At 34.8% G+C, this 23,174-nt stretch overlaps 1 protein-coding gene across 2 annotated transcripts in view; it reads left to right on the forward strand.

The window, feature by feature from the left end:
• Positions 1 to 23,174, forward strand: part of Gpm6a (glycoprotein M6A) — a 292,843-nt gene that overhangs the window by 238,770 nt on the left and 30,899 nt on the right. For both annotated transcript variants that reach the window (XM_005373525.1, XM_005373524.2), the window contains exon 2: positions 8,554 to 8,746. In XM_005373525.1, the coding sequence (XP_005373582.1) occupies positions 8,554 to 8,746 (193 nt within the window). The remainder of the gene's footprint in view (positions 1 to 8,553; positions 8,747 to 23,174) is intronic.

A 23,174-nucleotide genomic window follows, 5' to 3' on the forward strand; every position in this document is an offset into this window, starting at 1 on the left:
TCTTCAAGCCTCCCTCCCCCAAATCTGGATTGCTTGCATCTGTTTTGATAATAGAGTGTGACAGAATTATCCTCTGCCAGTGGCAACGTTTTCTTTCTCTGTCTTAGAGCTCCTGCTCCATTGGAAGCCACCTGTTTGTGGCTCACCACACCGAAGGAGTGCTCAAACTAGCCGCGTGGAAAGGCTATGTGAGCTGAAATATTACTGTGAAATGCTCCGATTTCCTAGACATGCTAGCTGAGGCATCACGGATGCAATGAAAACAGTGTTTTGAACATCTGCCTTAAGCTCAAGAGTCCAGAAGACTGCAGGCCATCTACTGTCAGGCTGCAGTTACCTGACTGATCCCAAGAGGAAACTGCCCACTTGGGTCCAGTAAACTTAAGACTATGTGAGCAGTTATACTAAATGATTTTTAAGGTACTATACAAACAGTACATTCATTATAGAAGAATAGCACTTTTTACTGGGTCTCCAGAAACCATCTGAACAAGCAAGGAGTGGGCGGCCAAAGGCTTGCAGGTGTTAGGAGTTTAGACCAATTAGGGGGTGCCATGTTTTTGCTTTCCAAGGATTACTTATGCAGATCAGAAACATGTCTCCACCTGAGTGTTCCCTCACCCGAGGGGCTTATTTATCACAGAAGAGTATGGTTTGAATCATTATTAATGCAATTAACTTTTCTGCCTTAGGGAAACATTTTTAATTAATCAAATCATTCTTGCTAAGTCATGTTGACCAGGACAGAATGTTCTGTAATTAGCTTTATAATTTTGGGGAAAAAAAATTACATGTAGCTTAAATATCAGCAAACAGTTTTATAATAAAAACATTTTAAGGAAAAATATCTTTTCTGAAAAGTTCACAATAGATAAGCTTTTACAGACTTTTAAATACCACTCTCAATAAGCACTTGAGAAACTGTCTTGCTCAGAGGGAGCTCCTGAGGTCACAACTGTCAAGGCGGTGAGTCTTGGCACTTTTCTGACAGATGAGAAGTGTTCAGAATATGTCTAGGTATCATTAGTTGTAAACCATGTACTGCATTTTATAACTCATTCAAATTTCTTAGAGTAATGCCTTTTTATTTCCTGAATTACACATATACCCTAGTTTATAAATTAATTTTAAAGTAAGACATTTAATGTAATTTTGTATAACATGGTATGGTTTCCATATGCTACTGCATCTGTTCTTAGAATCGAGGGAAGCACTTGATCAAAATGGATAGAGCTCACAAGAGAGGCTCCTGAACTCTCTGTGACACAGTTTCTGATGGTTTTGCTATGTAGCCACAAACACTAGGAGGGTTTAAAAATGCCTCCTAACATTGCTATTCTTTGTTCCTTTCAAAGATATACCTCTTAAAATTAGAAACTGATTTGTTTAAGCCCAATGCTTTCACAATGACTAAAATGTTTAAGATAAAAATCTGTCACTGGGGGCTGGGGATTTAGCTCAGCGGCAAAAGCGCCTGCCTGGCATGCGCAAGGTCGTGAGTTCGGTTCCTGGTACCGGAGAAAAACCAAAAAAAAAAAAAAAAAAAAAAAAAAAAAATCTGTCACTGGAGTTTGTTATCTCGGTTTCGCCACACCATACTGCATTATTCAAATGTTTACCTTAATTCTGTACTTAGTGTAGGCCAGGAAATATTTAAAGACGTTTGTTACTGGAACACAGGAAGCCTAGCTTCAGGGAGTCTCAGTTGAGTGAGGTCTGCCCACTCACCCCCAAAACTCAAACCGAAAAGTTAATGGTGAAAAGCAAGAGAGGAATTTAATCAACATAGCTATATTGAGAAGACAGGGACAATCCAACATCTTTTAACTTTTCCTTCCCAGGTTACTGACACGCACTTTAAATTAGAGGAAATTTTCACCCCCAACTAATTTAACCCATATCCCAATAGAGGGCACCAGAAGTAGACATAATTAATGAGTCGTGGTCAAAACGTGTTCTGGTTAATCAGTTTCTCAAGTCTGGTTCTATAAACTCCTAGGCTGTGTCGTGGCTGTCATTGTCACGGCCTGAGGTGTCGGTTTGGTTCTCATTGAGAGAATATTTTTCCTCCTTAGGAGTCAGCCTGCTTCCCACCGTGCTCTGCTTGCAGGAGTCATCTCACGTTGGGAAGATCTGCTCTGAGGTGACCGCAGGTTTCAGGCAGTGACTGGAGTCTTAGGCAGCATCTCAGAGTGGTACCTAAAGAAGACATTGTAAAACGCATGCAATTGAATGTGCTCAATTACTTCTGTCTTACTGTCTTCAGTCTTGCAAGGAGACAACATAGGTTAGGTAAATTTAGAGGTAGTCAGTCTTGTACTACAGATATTTAGAGAGGCACTCCTTAAATGATTAACATGCCTACATGCAGACCTGAACAGAAATCTGACCCAAAAATTCATTACTAAAGGAAATTCCTTAATAGAGGGGAAAGGAACAAAATGAAAAGAGAGACACCAAGCTTTATCCTGCCTTTATTACCCATTGAGCACCGGCATATCAAAGTGAAGAGTCAGTACCTTGTAATCAAAAGCCTTGTTATAAAATTGTAAAACTTTAGAATTACTGGTCTTAATTATTTAAGCCAGAGTCTAGAATGTGTTTTAGATTACAGTGTCATTCATTAAAAGGTTTGCACTTAGTGTGTTTTCGAAGCACTTTACATTGTAAAACATTCTTCATAAATATAATTTTGAGTTTTTCTCATTCTTCTGGTATGCTTACACTTCATAAGAAGGGGCTTTTGGGGAAATGAATCAAAAGTGATCATGATACAATGTATATATATGTACCAATTCCCCCAAATGAATGTAAAATTCTTATGTATCACATGTATCAATTTTTTTAAGAGAGGAGTTATCTACTGTTATTTAACTAATTTAAAACTCCAAGCCTGGAGACATCAGCTCCAATTTCTAAGGAACACTGATCCCAGGATATTATAATACTAAGTGTTTTGAAAGGAAGTTTTTGGAAAAGTTTCTGAAAAATATAAGAAAGTTCTCATTTTTATTTCTCAGTATGTCACCTCAGCTATGGTAGAGCTCTCTGTTGTTAATTTTATATATACCATATATAGAAGTGGTATGTGTTCAAAAACATTCACTGAAGATGGGTAAAGTGATTCTGTGGCAAGGCTTTTAGTATGGAGAAAGACAAAAGGATAGAACTTTTGAACTAAACATAGCACAAGCAGGTCTTGACTTAGTTGTTCTTTTATTTGTGTCTGAGAGACAGACACATTTCCTCTTACAACATGATAGGAGAAAGTCAGGTTGGGTCTACTCTGTTAAAATGTCCATTTAAAGAACTGAATAAAGTGGAACTGTTACAAATTTTCAAATATAATCCTCTGCAAAGAAAAAAAAAAGGGTTTGAATTCAGCTGATAATGTCCATTTCTCTTTTAAAAATCACTTTGTCTAAGACACTTTTTATCCATAACCCCCACTGCTGGAATCTTTCTTAAGTTGAAAAAAAAGCTTCAGTTGAAAGAGCCACCAGCAGGCCTCTGGCCTCTGTGGTGTCAGCATAACCATAGCACAACCACAGCGCAGCCGTAGGCAGGACTCCAGAGAGGGCTTGGTCCCTGAACACTGCAGGTTCCAACGATCTGGAGAGTCATATACTTCAACAGTAGGAAACCCTCATATTGATCTGATGGTTTGGTAGGTTTGATGGTCTTATATTATTTGATGGCTTGCTAATCTTTATTTTTACTGTCGACAGACTTTATTATATTTATTTATGGGTGCTGATCTTCTAAATTGTGTATATTTTTTCTCCAGTTTCCATCTGTGTCTTTTTCATTGTACTATGTCAGAGGTTTTCTGTTTTTCCTTGTCTTTTATCCTCTCATTAAAGGTAAACATGAGCTCTCACGTTTTTATTTAATCAAATTTGAATGTCTCGCTTTTTCCTTCAGATTTTTTTAAACAAATGTCATTGCAGTTATTCCTTCCTGGGACTCTTTATCAAAGACTGAATCTATTATTCTAATGGTCCTTCTCTTTCCCCTCTACTTAGGGTTTTTTCCTGGTACTTTTCATAATCACAAATCTATTATTTTAGCAGCTTGTTGATTTTCTATCTCTTTTCTCTAAAATCAGCAGGGATTTATCTTGACTTTATTTCCACAGACTGAGCAATCAACACAGTGCTTGATTCCTATGTGAGCACTCAAATAAAGGTTGAATAAATTGAGACATGAAAAGTTCAGCACAGATGATTCACATACCTATTATTCTGAGGCTCTGGGAGACTGAGGAAGATCACAAATTTGAGCCCCACTTGGGCAATTTAGCAAGACCTTATCCCAAAATAAAAATGAAAAACATGGTTAGAGATGTATACTTCTACAAAAGCCCTGAAATAGACTCCCAGTACCACCCCTCCACAAATGTTAGCATGACAATTTCAGTGATGTAGCTGAAATGTTAACATGACAATTTCAGTGATGTAGCAGAAATACAGTATGATATGTATATTGTTTTCTTTTCAAGAATATAAATTTAGCTGAGAAAAAAATCATTGAAGTGGCAGATAAAAGGGAAAGAAATGTAAAGTTATCTCAGTAGATATTATAAATCCATATTACAGAATTCAAAGCAAAAAGGACCTTTTTAACTAACAAGCTAACATCACACTAACAAGTGTTTTCTTTCATCTCATGAACAAAACATGTACCTCTTCTCCTTGCATTTTATCTGACTGAATGTGATGATGAAAAGATAAATGAAAAGGTGCAACTCTTGTAAAGAAATGGAGCTCAAAGTTTTCACAGGTAATATGAATATCCACATAAATTCAAAATAATTCTAGATTCAAAATCAATACAAAAATAACAATCAAAATCCTAATGACCTAATTTATGTAATCAGAGAAACCGTTTCTAAATTTATAAAGTAAGTGTGTCATGAATAGCCATAACACACATGAGGAAAATGAAATTGGGGATTTTCTGTATCATAAATCAGGATTGTGATGTAGAATATGATATGTGATGAAAGGTGCTATTGGGACAAAGATACACAAATAAGGTAAGGAACAGGCTAAATCAGACCAACACCTCTCTGGATACTTGATAATAACTAAGGTGACCTTTACGAGTTACCAGGAAAAGTATATCAATGAATAAATGTTCAATCTGTTATCAGTATCACTTGTTACCCTCATTTCTCAATCTCTTTTCCCAAATCCACAGTTTTTGTCCCTATTCTTGGTTGCCTATCTCCCAGTTGTTCTTTTTTTTCCTTTTAAGTTTAGGTTCTTTTCCCTGTTTTTATTTTGGTGAGATTAGAGAAGGTAAGCATAGGTAAAGGCTTGGGCTTATTTCACAATATTTGGATGGAGGTAAATTAATCATATATCTCATAAAAAAAGGTAATTATACATCTTTTGAAAAGGCAGCATATATGGGGAGCTTCTGTTTCCTTTAAATGTTTATATTAATAAAATTCAATTTATACCTTTCATAAGTATTGGGGAAATGCTTGTGTCACTAATGTTTCAGAGAGCTTGTTGAAAAAAAAGGTTTCATAATTCTTTCAATCTTTATTTTCATCTGAAAGCTAATGGCATGATGCTATTTCATTTAAGGTAGTTTATATAACCAGAAATGAACATGAGAAATGTTTCTTAGTGTACATGTGCTTACGGCATGAACATTCTTTGTGAATATTTGAATCTCAGCTTTATTTGAGAATTAATGGCCTTGTTCTTATTATATCCAGTATTGAAAATGTCTCCTATGCATTGTAATCTTTATTGTTTTTAGAGAGATTGTCTTAAGAAACGTATTTTCTCCAAAGCCAACACTTCACTTCCTATACTTTCACTTCCTATACTTTCATCAATATTCATTTAATAGAACATTTTTTCCCTTTTGGTTCAGTTAAAAGCATGACCATGGGTGGCTGCAGAATGCTTAGCCTTAAAGGGTGATTGTTGGGAATGCATCCTGGCCCAGAGGCCCTGTTGCCATGGTGATGTTTCTGCTCTTCCAAGGCTGTTTCTCACTGTGGGTGGAAAGAAGCTCCCCTGCCAGCAGCTACGTAGGATTCTGGCAGCTGGAGAGAATACTGAAATGATGCGCGGCTTCACCATATGGGAGATCTGAGAATCTTCTTTGAAATGCAATAGGCAACTCCACTGAGCCTCATAGGAGGAGATGGGGTGATTATGATATGGCCCATTGCAAGGGCAGTATGTACCTGATGGGATCCTTAAAGCTTCTTTGAGTAAATATATTGCTGAGGTTCTGGTTTCAAATGGAAAGGTTCTCACCTGACCTCACAGTAGTGGCAGTTTATAGGAACTTGAACTTGTTAATAAAGATAACAATACTGAGGGATTTAAATGGCATTTACAAAGGGAGTAAAAGAAATATTTCCATTTCATTTGGAGACTTTATATTCATTTTGAAATGTATACTAGCTCAGGGTTGTCGATTTGAGTTGACCCCAATACTGGAATTTATCTTGTAGCTTTCTAAATGTGAGAACTGCTATGGAATTAAAGCTACATTTGGTGTTCCAGCACTTTGACTTCATAGCAAAGCATGGTGATCCAGTACCCCTTGTGGATACAAAGCCTTGCATGGTGGCTAATGTGAATTATCTAAAGCATAGCAGAGAACATTTGAACTAAGAACAAACTGCCTCAATTAGTTTTCAAATTATCCAGAGGTCCTTAGTGGCAATTTTTGTGGCCAGTCATGGGCTTATAATTGTATCTGTTTGTAAATTAGTCTCTTTCTGATTTCATCTTTACTGTTGTAAACGTTAGGTTCTAGGACATAGGAAATGTAATTTCTACATGAGTACTTGGTGTTTAGTCTTCTTGTCTATTCGACGGGTTTGGTTGGTCATGTTTTTCTGGTTCTGTTACCTCAGGTTATAAAAATGAAGTAAATATCTCCCACAGCCATATCAAATGCTTTGGGAATAGCAAAGAGAGAAATTACCGAGTTACAGGATTTGAAATTGTGGAGATGATAGGTACACTTGTTAAAATTAGAGAAAGCTTTTGGGGGTTGGTACCAACTTTATTTCTTTGCTTTTCTTCATTTTAAAATAATTATTGAGATGGGAATTTTAGAACATTAAAAGAGAGTAGTCCAGGTATTTTTATGTCACTCTGTTCATCTCCACCTGAAACTGTGTTCAGTGACATTCAGATACTACGCACTCTGGCCATGGCCATCTGCTGGAGAAACTGCTTCCCCTATATGAAGTTTCAAGCTGTTCTAACCTTTATCCTTCCCCAGATTTTATGTGACTGTGTGTTTCTGGGGAGGAGTGTTCAGGAAATGATTTGCTTTCACAGCAACAGCTATGGAAATGGAGAGGCATTCAGAATCTGTTTTTTTTTCTCTCTTTCTCTTCCTCTGAAGCAGACGAGATGGGCTATAATTCTCAGGAAAGCCAGTCTAATGAGCAATAAGAAAATAGCAGACTAGCTCAATCTTGGCACATACAGTTATTTCACACAGGAACTTTGCAATTATCTCATGCCTCATATGTTGCTATATAGATATAAGAATCCATCATCTGAAAATCCAAAATGCTCCCAAATCTGAAAGGCTTTCAACTCCAAGATAAAACCCAAAATAGAAAAGCCCTCATCTGACCTGTTACAGGTTGTAGTCACAACACAGGAACAGGGGCTGGGGATTTAGCTCAGCGGCACAGCGCCTGCCTGGCAAGCGCGAGGTCCTGAGTTCAATTCCTGGTACTGGAAAAAAAAAAATGTTGTGTTTACTTAGCAGTTATTTTAAGATAAGCACTAGTTTATGTATTAAATTATTTAAGCTTTGCAAGAATCATTTGAGGGAAAGTCTTTTCATTTCTACAGATGATAATATCAAAAGAATAAAGTTGTTACAAAATACATACTGATGAGAGGAGGATTATTTCTCCTTAGCTGTTTTATAACTAATGTGCTCATGTTTTCCTTGTTTTGTGAAAGCCATGAACCATCGTGTAAATAGATTTTGCAAGACAGGTTATTGCACGGCCCAAAGAAAATATGTAATCAACAAAGCTCAAAGTTAATTTTACTTACTACATGCAATCAATTCAGATACTGTCTAGTTTATTCTTTTCCACTTTTCAAATCTCCTTGTTAAGTTTACTATGCTCTAACAGGATTCAACTCACTGAAAAATACAGCCACAAAGAGTTAAAAGAATAAGTATCATGAAAATAAAAATGCATGCATGTGAAATTTGAAAACAGTAAATACAAGATTGCACGAGACGAGCGTGCACAGTGAAGATCATCACGGGAAGTCTGTTGGAAAGGAAGGGTTTTGTGGGATCAGAGGGATGAAAGAGGAAGTCGTCAGTGGTATAGCATTTTCCTGGCTTGAAGGATGGATTGTAATTAAGAGCTAACTCTTTATACCTCCCAGGAGATCCTGAGACATGATTTATGTGGTTGACCTAATATCATCTATCAAGGAAAACATAATTTCTCATAGTATTGAAGTTGGAAATTTTAGTTAAATAAACAAAACTCTGAATTTCTCCCTTTCTTCTGTTGATGCCTTACAGGGTGTTTTGAGTGCTGCATCAAATGCCTGGGAGGGATTCCCTATGCTTCCCTCATCGCCACCATCCTGCTCTATGCAGGTGTCGCCCTGTTCTGCGGCTGCGGTCATGAAGCACTTTCTGGAACTGTCAATATTCTGCAAACTTACTTCGAAATGGCAAGAACTGCTGGAGATACACTGGATGTGTTTACCATGTAAGACTTCCGGTTTTGTATATTATGTAGCGTGTGTATGCTGTGGGCAGCACTATGTGTTAAATAATTAGGTATCCAGAGTTAAATGTGGTGGGGTGAGTGAAGAAATGTCCTTAGGATCTACGTGATTCAGAAGAACATTGACAAAAGTAAACTTTTGCTAAATGATTGTGATAATAAAATAAATAAATAACTTAGAAAAAACAACTCAAGCAGTGTGGAAGTAAAAGAGAAGAATTTGGAATTGAAGTACAGAATTTATTTCCAAACAAGTTGTGGATTCAGATAATCTGCTCAGTTATTTCATATCCTCAAGTAGAAAATAACTTACTTATTTCAGGATTTTGGTTTTTGGTTGGTTGGCATGTGTGTGTGTGTGTGTGCGTGTGTTATAATCCCAACTACTACTGGTGCAAAGCGCCATTAGCTTTTGTTACCCTACTTCCTGCATTTTGTTCCTGCTGCTTGATGCTATGGGTTTGTGATAATTTTCGTGACCATTATTTTGTCATCCTAAATAAATTCAAGCATTCTAATTTATAGTCACTTTTTCTGTAATAAGATTATTTTAGATTTACAAATCTGATTGGTTATTTGGATGATGGTAAAGTAGCTTTGTATTTTATATATATCATCGCATTTAAAAAAATTTGACCAAAATTCTGGTTTACACAGGACAGTGCTTCTTGTTGTAGTGTAATTAAAACATAGAACCCTAATTTTAAGACAAAAATTGGTCAACATTCTAGGTAGCAGAAAAGTATTATACAACTACAATATCAAAAAGACATCACAGTGCTAAATTTTATTATACCCCATCAGCTATAAGCAAGATGTCTTTTTTTTTTTTTTTTTTTTTTTTTTTTTTTTTTTTTTCCGGTACCGGGAACCGAACTCACGACCTTGCGCTTACCAGGCAGGCGCTTTTGCCGCTGAGCTAAATCCCCAGCCCCAAGCAAGATGTCTTGAATGAGATAATTATTGTAAATTGCATTTATCATTTTGTTCATTAAAATGGGTAATTTTATATTAAAATGAAAAGGGATTATAGGTTGCACATTTCTATCATGTAATAAAGCATGAATTTTCTACCTTGAGTGCTAGAAAGCAGGTACCTCCAAAGAGAAGGCATAGCAGAATTTTTAGGATAAAAAACGTTAGAATATTTATGTTTAGCTAGACTACATTGAAACATGAAAATGTTGGGAAATACTAATCAGAAAATTAGAAATATAATGTAGAAAGTGTTGTAAGACCAGGAAAACATGTAACTCCCACTCTTATACAGAGTGGCTAAAGGAGGAGGAAGATAAATTAATCAAGAAGTGAAATTATTGTAAAATTTTATCCCTAACTCTGATGTATCAAGGTAGAGCTTCATCACTGGATAAAAGAACATAAATATATGTAATAAAAACTTAAAAGTGGAATATTTCCCATTATAAATTTATTTTGCAAATTAACTCTAAATTAGCATTATTTATTAAGTTTCATCCTTTATACACAAGAAAAGAATAAATTTTCATCAAATTTCATGCAAACATACACATGAAAGTAAAATTCAATAGCTATCAATGCCTTCAAATAAAATAGCACAATTGTACCCTTGATTTCGTAATGTTAACCATTTGGAATATAATTAAACTATTACAAAATGCACTAGATTATTACAAGTTACTTTGTAGAGAGTTTTGTAAAGATGATTGCATGGCTGTATTTTAATGTGATAAAACTGACATTTTCTTTTTAGTTACATCTCAGTCTACCCAGGACAAAATATGTTCTCACTGTTCACTATTTTAAGCAACCACAGATGTCCTTAACATCTACAGATTCTCTATGTTTAGACTACATCCAAATTGCTAAATTGAGTCCTAGTGTGTGACGTTTGTAAGAAATTATAAAACTAATGAATGGCATGCCTGTATATATCTATCAGTAATTAATTATCAAGATATGCTTGATATTTAGATAACAAATGTTGTATATCACAGAGCCCTAGTAAATCTCTCATACTAGTGTGTAGGAATTTTGAAGAAAGATTAGAGCTCATGTGCTGTATTTGGTGGTTTTACTTTTGGTAAAATAAATTTTACTTTCAGTGTGAGAAAGTGAATATTAAATCAATAATGTATTTGGATGGAAATAATAACGTTTTGATTGAAATAATTAATGCCCAAATTATGCAGGTCCTATGGAGGCAGCAAATATATTAAGACTCACAAATATATTAGGACTCAACAAATAGTTCATGGAAACTTAAATGGAAGATACGTACTGTAAAGTTCTCAGTGAGGTTAATGTCAATTGATACATTCAAAACTTACATGAATATTGAATATCTAGGGGAGGCAGAAATTGCCTATGCTGCCTGTTAGTCATTAGAGGAATGGAAAAAGTGGATGAACAAAGCATGTAGATTATGGAAATTGGTGGCAGAGGGGAGTGAATGATATGTTTACAGGTGATACATCTTGCCTGGAAATAAACTGAAAAAGAATATGCAGGGAATGGTTGTGACGAAAGGACTTTGAGAATTCTAGCAGTTACAGAGGTTCTTAGTTCTCTTCGTAGGTTCATGCTTAATTTTGCGAAATTAAGCACTCCTACTTAAAAAGGGTATCACATCCATTATTTAGTGGCTGAGTAGAATGAAAGATAAAAGAAGTTCCCAAGAGCTGAAGACTTTCACCTGTTGTCTTCAGGATAGAAGAACTACTCTTTTTCATCCTTGGGGATCACACAATCTCTCTTTCTTTCTCTCTCCCTCCCTTTAATTTTTTATTGTTCCTCTTGCCTGCTTCCTTTCTCTCCCTCTTCCATTTTCTCTACACATGAGAGTCCCAATTTGATAATATCACTAAGTCTAAAGGGAAACACATCAAGGGCAAGCACTCTGAAATGTGACTAGTCTGTGGAAATCATCTTCCAGCATGCAAAATGTACTTATCATAAATAAGTTTGCAAATAATCTCCAGTTTTATCCATGCATATTTCAGAGATATGTAGAAGGATAGATAGAGGTAGACACAGAGATGATAGAGAAAGAGACGATAGAGATATAGAGATAGGCATATAATCAGCGCCCACCAATGGGAGTTATTCTGAAATCTTATGTTACCCTTTAAATCCTTGTGTCATATTCCATCCGATGTGTGGAGGCATTCATAGAGAGAAAAGAGGGAAGATTTTGTGGCCTGTCAATAGAAATTTTAGTATTTCTCTGTCTCTGATCAGCTACCTGTTTTCCCAGCAAGTTTTCATCCTTTAATCCACTAGTTTAGTTCACCAAATCCAAATCATTTATTAGCTCCAATCCTCTGATGTGCAGCTTAATACTCTGGTCCTATCAGAGGTTCTCCCTGCACTTCAGTCCACTTTCTGGTTTTTTGTTTTGTTTTCCTTTTTTTGGTACCAGGAATGGAACTCAGGACCTTGTGCTTTCCAGGCAGGTGCTTATGCAGCTGAGCTACATCCCCAGCCCCAGCCACACGTTCTGTGTCTTCAGCATAGGCATTCACGCTTAACCCCGGAAGTAGCTCACTGCTTTGTCACATTCTGCTCTATGGTCAGAAGAAATTTTCCAGTGTTTCTCATGAATCAGACTTTCTTCTTTGAGAGATTTTGGAAAGGTGTTAAGTGTCACCTGAAAAGGTAAGTGAGCAGGAGGGAAGGTATTTTGCTTCTAAGAAACAAATTCATATAGGAAAATGAAATATGGAAAGTAGCTAGAAAGGTAGATATTAAAAATTAATAAGTAATTTTGATAAGTGATTTGGTTTCTTGAATACCTTTCTTGAATTCTGGTCAAAAATCATCCTTACTCATGAATATGACCTCCTTAATCTACTCCACAAAAGTTATATTTGAGCATTGCAAATTACAGTATCTAGGACCTGATACCATTGATTTTTTTAGTGAATACATTTCTTTTCAATATGATATAACTATCACTTCGTCAATGCATTAAAACTAAGTTCACTGATAACGGGTTTTTTTTAATGTTTCAAAAAAAAGCAAACAGTAAACTGAGAGAAAACAGATTGACAGGTTTTGCTGTCAACTAACTTTCTATGTGTGTAAACCTATAAAATTGTTAATAGCTCCTGTCTATTGTTTGGAAAGTCAATAATATAGGAAGCAGTTATCAGTAGATTGATGAATAAGAATGAAAAGGAAAAGTAATCATGAATTGATGATAAGACATAACAAAGCTTCTTAGGTTGAAAAGAGCTGGGGCAGTATGCTATGGTGTACTGGGTAGGTTTCTGACAGTCCTGAACATGGAAGTCTTCTACTTATAATAATGTTTGAAGATCAGATAAATTATTATAGATGTGAGATTGTTGATTAGTTTTAGAGAGGCAGATACAGTGTAAGTCATAGCTAGAACTTATGGTTAAAATGCCATAGTGAAGTCCTGACTTCTGAGATGATAAACAAATAGTGTACATTTTATTAGGTGATATTTCAGCCAAGACAATCCTCAAATGAGTGCTCAAGAAATTAAATAAAATTAAACTGATGCAAAAGAATAATAACAAATCCAAACACCTAGATCACGAAGAATTCAAAAAGAAAGACAATGTACTCGAGATTCGTTCCATATTAGCACTGCCCCTTTTCAGACACCTTAACTTGGGCACAAGTTATATAAAATCTCTCAGTCCTTCATAACTGAAAGGAAAATCTAATGCTGCCTGGATCCTCAGGCTTTTATGGGGATCAAATTAGTGGATTTTTAAATAGCATTACTGGCACACAGTTAGCACTATACATTTACTTCCCATTATGATGGTGATGTGGATGATAAAGATGACAAGGGTGGTTTTAACAAAGATAAGAATGGATGTTTCCTCACAGCGCATTGTCCCTGGACACAGCCTACTTACCATAATATACCTGTTGCTTTACTATTTGATTTAGATATTTCAGTGGAAGTAAATCAGGAGTAAGTTTCAGGCTACATCACAGTTTAAAGACCTCACCTCTGTTCTCTTTTCTAATACTCAAAAATATAATATAGCGGCTTCAGGAAAAGTACTTATAAATAAGAACATGGTAATTTCATTCAGGTAATATCTTGCAGATTAGCAGGTAGAAGAAAACTTACTTTATTGTACATGGTGGAAAGAAATGAGCAGCAAGGGCCAAAGGATTCCAATTTATATGGAAATAGTTTTGGGCTTAAAGAACCTTAAAGATTCATAGTTGAGCACACAGATTGGCTTGAAATAGATTTACCTGTCAGTGAAGGTGTTTAGCTAAGGCTGGTAATGAATTTCCAGTTCTAAAATGCTTACAACCTGTAATTTTTTTTGTCTTGTTTTTTTAAAAAGAACTATGTTAGGATGGGTACTCATTTCAGTAATTGAGTTATTATTAATACTGAATATGCAAATATATTTTAAGCTCCTAGAATGTATAATAATTCAACAATAATGCTCTTTTCAAAAGTAATGCTGTTTCCAGGGTATTTCTTATTTCATTGCTCTTAATGTAGGTTTTTGCTGACCAAAAATCCTTGGGTTATATTATTTTCCAATAATCGTGCTAGTATCCAGAGATGCATAACACAAGACAAATTTCTCATCTTAAGTGTGACATATAAAAGGTATAAGAGCAAAATGTCATCCATATCAGACTGAGCAGGTACACTATTGCATGTGAGTTCTAGGATACATCAAAAGACCCACCAAATATCGTGAATAGCTATAATTGGTACTGTATGATATTGACACAGACATACCAAATATTAAGAAAGAACAGAATAAAAGGTTAAAAAAGAAATCCAAGGACTTGTGCTTCCATACACATATAAAATTATGTCCTTACTTCATAATTATGTTAAAACTTTTAAGTAGGTGAAAAGTTAAAATTTATAAGAAAACTAATTTATAAAAGTTAGAAATATCTATTTAAAATTTTACATATTGTTAGAAGCATATCAGCAGTATTAGAAATATAAAACAAGGGGGCTGGGGATTTAGCTCAGCGGCAAAAGCGCCTGCCTGGCAAGCGCAAGGTCGTGAGTTTGGTTCCCGGTACCGGAGAAAAACCGAAAAAATATATATATATACATATATATATATATAAAACAAAAAGATGACATGATGAAATTAAACTTTGCTAAAAATGTTTTAGAAGTGTTGAAATGTGTACAGAAAAATTAACTAAAAATGCATATGGTTTATATAATGAGTCCCTAATTTTAGTAAATGAAGAACTAATGTGCTGACAACAAAGTATTCTAATAAAAAGAGGCAAAATATAAAAACAGGTACACCACTAAAATACAAAAAAAAAAAAAATAGGTTATAAGTATATGTTCATACTGACTACTAAACTACAACCATTATTTTACTGATCAATTTATCAGAAAAAAATAACAACTATCCAGTGCTGGTGGTTCCAGTGGACTGTCTGTGAAAAACACAATGTTACCTCTTTGTAATTCTATTTGAGCAAGATGGAAATTTAATTAGCTTTTCAACCAATCAGATTTCTACATTCAAGTCTTAACCATGTTTAACTGTTACCATAGCTTCAAAGAAGCTATTGATTCTGAAGTCGAGAGTTTTGATTGAGTTGACTATTTTAAAAACTGTTTGGATTTTAATTGTGATGCATAAGTTATAGTAACATATCTTTGGTTTTGTACAGATATTATTTCACTCTGGTGGATAAGTTCAAGAAAAGTCAAACCCCCCCCAAAAAAGAAAAAGTCAGCCTTCTTGTTCTTTATCAATAATGTTGTACTCTTTTAAATTTTCTGTATAATCTTTTGACATACGTACTGGAAATTTTTCTATGAATTCATTCAAGGAAAACAATGTACACTATGAGCAAAGCCTATCTATATGCATTACTATGTGGTTTGCAATACTGATACATCAGCTTCCTATTGCTGTTGTAAAACAATAAAACCACAGCGCAACCTTGAGGCCTTTTAGCTGAGTTAATTGAACCAGGCATGAAAAAGAAAATACTGCAGGAGTCCACTTGTGTGAGACATTTAATACAGGCAATCACAGAGAGTGCAATGGTGACTGCTAAGGGTTGGGGCAGAGTGGGCAGATTAGAGAAGTTGCTGGGAGTCTAGGACACGAGTACAGTCCTCATTTTGGGTACATGAGAAGACTCTGGGTTCAACTGCAGGCACTGCAATAACAAAAAGAAAAGAAAAGTGAAAAGAATAGATTTAGAAATCTAAAGTCAAGGTGCTGGACTTCTTTCCAAGACTAGGAGAGGTTCTGAGCCTGACCTCTTCCCAGTGCTAGTAGTTCCAAGCTCTCTTTGCCTGAGGCCTCATCACTCAATTCATGCCTCCATCATTAGAACACTTTCTTCTTTTCTGCATGGCTCTCAAACTCACTGTGCCTGTGTCGCATACCCACACCTGCAATTGCATTGAAGACTCACTGGGTAATCCAGGATTAGCATCACCTCTCAAGATCCTCAACTGAGGTGGTTAACATTGATGGTCAGCTCGATTGGCTGAGGCATGGCTGGGAAACTTCTGAGACATGACCTTGGTTCCATACTCTCTGGGTTTTCCCTGCTGCTGCTCCTTGGATGCCATAAATTAATCATCATTTCTCCACCACACTCCTCTACCATGATTTTTTTTTTTCTTCCTTGGAGTCAGCTGAAATCCCAAAACTATGAGCCAAAATAAACCTTTCCTCTTTTAAATCATATCAGGTATTTGATCCCAGCACTGGAAAAATTGACCAACACGTTAATTGAATCACTATATATGCAATATTGAGGTAATATTTACTCATTTGCCTTATTAGGTAATATTCATAGAGTATAGAATTATGAAGGTAGTATATTGGGACTGGGAGCAATTTTTAATTGATTACATTGACCAGGATTGCTTTTGCTCATGCAATAACTGTCCATAAAACTTGTGAAAGTGAAAATGCAAGAAATTTTCAGATGTCCATGAACAAGAAGAGCACGCCCATATATAGTTCTTTCTCAAAGCACTTTTAGTCCCTTGATTATTTATGTGACAAGAATGCAGTTGGAAATAAGCAGCAACTTCAGACTTTAGAACTTATATAGGACAGCTGAAAGGAAAGCGTATTTCTAGGTTTAAAGGAGGGATTAACCCTATTTTCATTATATCTGTGACAAATGCACATATACACATAAGCACACACATGCTGGTTTTTATTAATTGTTTTTGTTTCATTTCAGAAGTTGTATTAGTAAAACTACTGATTTCTAATAAACTCTTGTGAAAATAGGGATAAATGTAATAGATCTAGAAACCTAATGGGGTTGGGGTATATTTAATATCAATGCATCAAAGAGGGTCTTTTTAATAAATGGTGATGGGAGAAGCATACAGTCACTTTGAAAAGATAAAGTTAAATCCAATTCTTTTATCACACAAAGAATAAGTGCAGCAGTGGTCAAAATTCCAAATGTAAGCTGGGCATGGTGGCTCATGCCTGTAATTCGAACACTCTGGAGTCTGAGACAGGAGGATTAGTGTAAGTTCAAGACCAGTCTCAGCTACAAAATGAGCTGAAGGCCACCTTGAACTGCATAGCGAGACCCTGTCTCAAAAAGACAAAAAAGAAAACAAACAAACAAACAAAAAACCAGAATTCCAACTGTAATTAAATTAAATAAACACATAGTAGAAGAAAACTTGGGTGAATTTCTCAGTAGTTTGGCTTTGGTAAAGGCTCCCAAGTGACTAAAATCTCAAACATCTTAAAAGAAAAAGCTCATGAACTTCACAATGCAAAATTTTCTTCCTTTTTCTTTCCTTAAAATTGTATGAAACATGCAATAAACTATACAAGCACAAAATGTTGCAAATGCATCACAGATAAACATACAAAATTTTAAAAATTGGGAGGAAAAAGGTTCATAAATCTTACAGAAAAGCAGACATGCAGATGAACAGGGTATTCTCAAAAGATATGTACATGTAATGACTACACATAGTCAATAATGATACTACAATATGCAAAATTCCTTGCATGCTAAGATAAAGTAATATTAGACTACTAATAATCATCCATCAGATTAGAAATTATCAAACAGCGTGACAGTACACTTTTGTGGAGGGTATGGAGCAGCAGATGTTATCATATGTTTCTGACTGAAATGCAAAATGCTCTAAACTTTAAAGAGAAGTACTGACATTACTTAACATATGCCTTCAATTTTAAACAAATCATTCCTCTTATTCTAAAGAAACATCTTCAACTATCTGAAAATATGAATACACAGATTACTCACTGCTTCAGTATGTAAAACTAAAAGATATTGACAATACCATTGCGTTAAAAATTAAATAAATCAATAAATGATGGTATGTTCATAGACCTCCAATGCTTTGTAAAATTAAACAGGAGAAATAAGATCTAAATTAGAAAGGAATATGCAAAATTGTCAGTTTCAGTAACATGATCTTAATACATAAAAAAGAAAAACCAACAAACTCTTAGATCTTATGTAAAATTGTTGAATTTTAGGATGAAATCAACCCACAAAAATCAGCAGCATTTCTTATACCAATAGGGAAATAAATGAAAGATAAATCAAGAAGCCATCCTATTTACAACAGCTAACAAAAAATGTGCAGTAATAAATCTAATCAAAAATGTGAAAGATACCTACAATAAAAACTGCACAAAATATAGATGAAATATATTAAAAAAGACAAATGAATGAAAAGATATCCTGGGTCAATAAACAAGAAGTGTAAATATCATTAAAATGTCTGTAATACTCAAATTGATTGCAGATTCAATGGAATACTACCAAATGGCCAGTGACTTTTTTTTTGCGGAAATACTAAATTACAATCATAAAATCTGAGGAACTACAAAAAGCCCTCAATAGTCAAAGCAGTCTTCTACCAAAAAAGGAAAGCAGACAGCATTGCTCTTACTGACTTTCAAATATATTATCCAAATATAGTAAACAGAACAGCATGATTTGGTGTAAAGAAAGACACATACATTAATAAAACTAAATAGGAAGCCCAGAAACAAATCCATGCATTTACAGCTATCTGTTTTTAATAAAGGCATTAAGAATGCCTATTGTGAAAAGATCAGTCCCTCTTCAATAAATGATGTTGGGGAAACAGCATATTCATATACAATAGACTGAGATTATACTCTGTCTCTCCCTATAACTAAAAATGGACTAAAGACAAGTAGAAAAACAAATTCATAAAATTACTTAAGGAAAAAAATAGAGGAAATACTTCCATGACCTCACTGTTTGTAGTGATTATTGTGTATGACCTCCAAAACAAAGACAGCAAATGTAAAAACACACATGGGATCTCATCAAAGTAAAAAGCTTCTCAACAGGCAACACATAAACAGTATATGTTTGTTCATAGACTAAAAGTACCTTTCATAAATAATGGACTAAAGTGACAATCTGTGTAAACAATACTTGTAAACTATACATCTGATAAATAGCTATTATCCAACACATACAAGGAAATCAACTCATTAGCAAGAAAATAGCTTGATTAAAAAATAGACAAATGATAGGAATAGATACATTTCAAAGGATTTCATACAAATGGCCAACCACCATAGGAAAAAATATTCAACATTTTAATTATCAGGAAATTTCATTTGAAATAACAGTGAGATATCACCTCATATCTATTAGTATGGCTATAAAAAAGGTAAAAGTTTACAAATGTTTGTGATTATGTGAGAAAAAGGAAACTCTTTCATAATGTTGGTGGAAGTTTGTACAGTTGTTATAGAAATTCTTCTAAATGGTAAAAATAGAAGTATATGCTCCAGCCATCCCACTACTGGGATATATCCAGAGGGATGAAATCATGGAGAGACAACCACAAGGAAGAATGGATGCAAAATTTGTGATATGTAGAACACAATGGAACACCATTCATCCACCAAACTGAAAGAAATCCTGTCTTTTGGTACAACATAGATGAACCTAGAAAACATTAAGTGAAATAAACCAAACACAAAAATCACTGTTGCATGATTTCATCTGTGGGATCTAAATGATCTGATATCATGGAAGGACAGAGGAGGATGAGTACCAGAGGCTGAGGAGGTTGAGCAAAAGGAAAGATGGAGACTTGTTTCAAATCCTTCATGAACACAGTTAGATAGGTGAGAGTACAGCATGCATAACAGGGAAATATGTAGAGGCAGAATGTAGGTGTGTGAGTGCCTAGGACTGGAGATTGCGGAGAAGATTAGAGTTGAAGGGTGAGGAAGAAATTTGTGATGACTCTTAATGGTTATGAGGTACCTTTCTTGGGTCCTGAAAAATATTCTGAAACTGATTGTGGTGATAGTTTCACAAATGTTAACACCGTAAAAGACACTGGACTGAATATTTTAAGTGAGAGGTTTGTTTGATATGCAGGTTATATCTCACAGAAGTGATATATAGACATTAATGACTCGATAATTGATTTCATATTAAAATTAGAAAAATCACTGAAAGGTCTTTTCTTTGGCTAAATTATTTCCATACAGCATGTTGGCAATTTCTTTCCAGCCCATGTCTTAAAGTTAAATTTTTCATTTTATCTTCAATCATCACCAATTTTCTCTACCCTACCAACCTTGACTAGGTAAATAACTTCCTACTTTAAAAACTTCCTTTGCATTTGCATTTCTTGTTGTGTCTTATGCCAAAAAATACCCTCTCCTTTGCCTGTCTTGATTATATATTATCAGATAAAATAGTAGAACAAATCTATTATCTAAAAGGAAGGAAAATATCATGCTCTTCTGCCTCTCCCAAATGGTGGGAAAATGTTGTTAAATTTCAGACTAAATTTATGTTATAGGTAGCCTAAAAGTTAATTGCTCAATAAAAATGGAATTTCTTACAGCAAAAATGTGTTCATTCTTCACACATTATAGAGACTTTTGTTCACAAAGTACTTTTACTTAAAATTCTAGAACACAAACGCAGTCATTTGAGCTATATAATTTAAGCAAACTGAAAGCTATCCAAATTAAACCAATGAATCTTCAAGCTAATGCAGAAGATACAGTTGAAAGAAATAAGGCACAGATATGCTAAACTTTGTTTAACTTCAGTGTTAAATTTGAACAACCAAGAAAGTATATGTGCCAAATTTACCTTATGAAAGTAAAGAAATAATGAGATAGATAATTAAATACATCTGCAGAATTCAGGTCTACATTATTTTCTAAGAAAATTATACTTATGAGGCAGTTATTCTCTACTTTCTAAACAAAGTTTGATGTGAATTTTGTTTATTAATTCAAAAAGATAAACTATATTTGCCACTGTACCAATTAGATTAATAGCTTTGAAACTGAGGAGTTATTTTGACTGATGAAAACTTTTTGTCTGACATGAGGGTGTCAGATCTGGGATGGAATAGAGCTAGACATGGATCTGCATCCCAAGTCTTCTATAAGCTATAGACATTTCTATCATTCATGGGCCCTTTAGTGATATTCATGAACATCTACGCATTTAAGAAGTTCTTTCTTTTCATTACACAGTGTTTTATTAAACACTGTTAGACATTCTAGGTGGAGATATAATAGAAAGTCTAAGTGATTAAAAAAAACTCTGCTTTAATGAAACACATTTTTTAGTAGGGCTGCCAACATTAAAGAGAAATTTTATCAAGTAAAAATTTTAAAAATTTAATTCTGAAAAATATTTGAACTTCATAGGAAGATTGGTGAGGTTCTTTTTAAGGTGTTATTAATTTATGTCATGAGCGTTGAATTTATCCTAAAGCCAAAAACTATTTAACATCAACAGGAACTTCAATATTGGTGCTATGTTAACTTTGAGAATGGCATGGCTTATACCAGTGATGGCAAACCTTTTAGAGACAAGTGCCATAACTGCAGCTCAGAACCACTTATTTTTCACAGAGTGCTAAGGCCACAATTACTCCTGAATACTGAGGTTTTAGTTTAGAAGAAACAACTCATGCATTAATATCTTTTGTCTTAAAAGGAAAACAAATAACACCCATGCCATAGGTTCACCACCACTGGCTTATATGTACAAATGGTACATATAGTTAATCCATTCCAATCATTGTAGGTGAAGTATCTCTGAGGTTGTTTTATATGACATAGTTGATGTTATCTCCACATTTGCATATAACTAGCTGTCTCAGTTACCGCCTCATTGCCAGGACAACTGGCACTCAAAAATCAAAGAAAGAAAGTTAAAGGTTTAAAGGAGTCAAAGGAGGAAGTTAATCAAAGAAGTTTATCTCAGCTCAGTTTGTAGAGGCTTCAGTCCCTATTCGACTGGCTCCAAGGCAGGGCAGAATTGCACAGGGGTGTGGCAGAGGAGGCATAGTCCACTGGCTATTGCAGGAAGCAACAAGCACCAAGCAAATAGCCTTCCTTCTTTCTGGTCCTTTCTGTTCCATCCAGGCTTCAAGCTTATTGATTGGTGACACCCTTGCCCATGGTGGGGCTTCCAATATCCACAGCCAGAACTGTGCTAAACCAGTGTAGTTATCACACACCCTTAATCCCAGTATCATGAATCCTAATCCACACACCTACCATCAGACCATATCCCCAGAGCCCCATCTATGAGCACATGGAGCTTTGGTGAGACACCTAGATAGAAGCCATAAACACTGGCCATTTTACAGCATTGACTACACCGAATGGAAAGTGTTCACTGGTTATGGCAACATGTAATAATAAATTCTAGTGGTGAATTTTTTAAAAGACTGCAACTATAATTATGAATATTCCTAATCTTAAAAGATATTATTTAGTATATAGTATATAGTATATAGTATGGAACGGATATTTTCAAAACATACAAATAGAGATAGAATCTTATTTCACAAATGTGGTAATTATTCTTAATTGCAATGTATATTCATTACCTAGTTAAAGAGCTATAAAAATACTATCTATCTATCCATCTATCTATCTGTCATCATCATCTACCTATTATCTATCTATCAACCATCTATTTCCCTATCTACACCTATCACCTATGTATTATTTCTGTGGGTGAATATTTTCAAATTGCCTCTGTAAATATTTGGGTTTCTCATGTGGATTTTTCTTTCCATAGGACAGTGATTTGTGAGAAAAGGAAGAGTATCTTTCCATGCCTTTATGGAATTGCACTACAGTTTTGTTCAGGTCCCAATATATAGATATTGACTAGTGATTATGCCTAGGCGTGACTCCTAAAATTATAATTTACCTGTAAAATCATAGTCTTTTCATTATTGATGGTCATTATCAGCAAATACTAGTGATGTTTTATGCAAAGTATGAAATAACACAATTAAAATTCACTATAATCACAAAAATATGGGGTTTATATCATTTTATGAAAATTACTACACCATTAACTGCAAGGTTTTCTCTTTCTGTCAGTATGTCTTAAAACTGACTGAATGTTATGC

Source organism: Chinchilla lanigera, unplaced genomic scaffold, assembly GCF_000276665.1.
Source record: "Chinchilla lanigera isolate Chin_1 unplaced genomic scaffold, ChiLan1.0 scaffold00002, whole genome shotgun sequence".
NCBI classification, from domain to species: domain Eukaryota; kingdom Metazoa; phylum Chordata; class Mammalia; order Rodentia; family Chinchillidae; genus Chinchilla; species Chinchilla lanigera.